Below are 2500 nucleotides of genomic sequence, written 5' to 3' on the forward strand. Positions count from 1 at the left end.
TTGTTCTTTCTTTATTTATTTACTGTAAACAAAAGAAAAATGTGTGAATCTGTCATTATTGCACAATTCAGAACATGCCGACCGTAGTACGTCTTTAAGACCTGAGTCCTCTACGATGCTGACAGGTCTGCAGGTAGTTGCCCATTCTGCAAGAGCTGTAGTCATTTTTTGGGGATTTTGTTTCATCAACAGGTCGGTGAGTAGCACTCTCCAAAATACTGCTTTACCTGAGCCTGCTAGCATCAACCTGAGTCAGGTTAATTAGCTCGTAGCTGGTAGCTCCAGCTTGACGTGCTTCGGTGATATTTTAATTCGGCTTTACACAACGTGCATGTGGCTTTCAACTTGTCTACGAGCCGTCCGGGAGTTTCTGAAAATAAAAAGCTCCATTCAGAGTTATTGCTGCTGTGTTTCTCCATCATGCTGCAGCAGCAGCAGCAGGAAGTGTTAGGAGGAAGTGGCAGCTTGATGAGAAGTAACGGTGCTGCAAAGGGTCAAAATAGTAGCCTGTTAGGACCACGCCAAGCCCAGTGAAGTGGAGTAAATTAATAAATGCTGGCATGCGATTAATGCGATTAAAAAATATTGACGCGTTATGCTCGGCCCTTAATCGCATCTTGATTAACGCGTTAACGCTGACAGACAAACTTTTTTGGGAAATATTACAATTTTCTTGAAATTTTGACAACGTTATGTCTTGTAATATTTTGAGTTTTTGCTCCGTCCTAACCGCAGAACACACTGATAATAATAATAATAATAATAATAAAAATAATAATAATAATAATATTAATAATAATAAAAATAATAAAGATAATAATAATAATATCAATAATAATAAAGATAATAATAATGATAATAATAAAATACTAATAATACTAATAATACTAATAATACTAATAATACTAATATTAATATAAATAATATTAATATTAATAATAAAGATAATAATAAAATAATATTATTATTAATAATAATAATAGTAATAATAATAAAGTGTGATTATTTGTGACCCACAGACAACGTCCCCGAGCAGTCTGGCTCCAGTTCGGAGAGCGAGGCGAGGAAGGAGGTTCCGGTCATCCCGCCGCGGCCGAGCGCCGAGCTGATCCTGCAGCGCTGCAGTGACAACACGTGCCAGAGAGTCAGCATCCACCGGGCACACTCCGGCTCCGACTCCGGCTCCGGCACGCCAGCTAGCACGCCAGCTAGCACGCCAGCTAGCACGCCAGCTAGCACGCCAGCTAGCACCGCCAGCTAGCACCGCCAGCTAGCATGCCAGCTAGCAGCGCCGCGCTCCACACAGAATGAGGCCGTGATCCCAAGTTTTCATGAGGCTCTTTTGTAGTAAAAAAAAGAAAAGAAAAATAAGCTGTCAGTGTTTTGGTTCCAAAAAGCAGCCGAGATCGTCTTTTGTTGCTATAGCAACAGCTGCAGTATCCTAGAGCGCTACGTGGAGCGGTGCTAATGCTAATGCTAACGTTAGCTAAAACAAAGAGATCTTTTTTAATTTTGTCTCTTCATTTAAAGGGGTGATAGAATGATTATTTAGGGTATCTCACTCTGTTCCTGAAGGTCTCCTAATAGGGAACATTGGTTGGGCTGTTCTATGGGCCTTAACTATCTGAATATGGCTCTATTTGGAACAAGAGCTTTTCTTCCAAATATGGTCTGCTCATGAATATTTAGATGAGCTGCGCGCTGATTGGTCAGAAACACATTGGAGACGAGACAGAATCTCATATTCCAGACACTGCAAAATTATACATTGTTTGTCTGCTATTTCGTTATTAAATTCACTTCTGATACTTTTTTAACCGAGAAATCAACTATATTAAGCTCAACTATGGGCCGTTTGATGAAAATTGATGGCTAATTGCAAATTTGGTAAGACGTGTCGGACTTTAGGAGCTCCACACAGTCTGACGAGAAAACGGCAACCTCCATACCCAGTGAAAGTCACCGTTTCCCTGGTTACTGGATGACCGGGGCTCGGGGGAGCTGGCTGGCTGCCAGCTGCCGGCATAACTAGAGTATATTTACAGTTTGAATTTCATCACGCCACTTATAGAACATATACCCCAAGGTCTTAGAAAGCTAACAATGGTGTCCAGTTTCAATTTAATCCATTTTTGTGAACATTGGGGGTTTCGTTAGCTGCTACTGTCCCTTCAATCCTATGTGTACAGCTTGCGGCTAGTTAGCTTCATTTTCGGCGTAATTAGATTATATTTACAGTTTGAATTTCGTCACGCCACTCATATAACATCTACTCCAAGGTCTTATAAAGCTAACTATGGTGTCCGATTTCAATTTAATGCATTTTTGTGAATTCCAGAGGAATTCTAAGAGGAGGCTAGCTAGCTCTCATTGATAGAGCTCCATCCAGGCACAGCTCTATTAATGAGACTCGCGGACAAGAGGCTTTTATTTCCCCGATCATTTGTTTAAATAACTAAACACATTATAATTACACACATTATAAGATTAACTGGAACCT

The 2500-nt window shown here is 40.4% G+C and overlaps 2 protein-coding genes across 4 annotated transcripts in view; one reads left to right on the forward strand and one right to left on the reverse strand.

Moving 5' to 3' along the window:
- The window catches only part of ncf1 (neutrophil cytosolic factor 1), a 17484-nt gene extending 15961 nt beyond the window's left edge, over positions 1–1523 (forward strand). For 2 of the 3 annotated variants that reach the window (XM_031320566.2, XM_031320564.2), the window contains one exon: positions 1020–1523. In XM_031320566.2, coding sequence (XP_031176426.1) covers positions 1020–1261 — 242 coding nt within the window. In that variant the 3' untranslated portion in view covers positions 1262–1523. The remainder of the gene's footprint in view (positions 1–1019) is intronic. The other variant, XM_031320565.2, reaches the window with a different exon arrangement.
- The window catches only part of LOC116036424 (bromodomain-containing protein DDB_G0280777-like), a 1700590-nt gene that overhangs the window by 1081671 nt on the left and 616419 nt on the right, over positions 1–2500 (reverse strand). The gene's annotated exons all lie outside the window — the stretch shown is intronic.

This window comes from Sander lucioperca, chromosome 13 (genome assembly GCF_008315115.2).
Source record: "Sander lucioperca isolate FBNREF2018 chromosome 13, SLUC_FBN_1.2, whole genome shotgun sequence".
NCBI classification, from domain to species: domain Eukaryota; kingdom Metazoa; phylum Chordata; class Actinopteri; order Perciformes; family Percidae; genus Sander; species Sander lucioperca.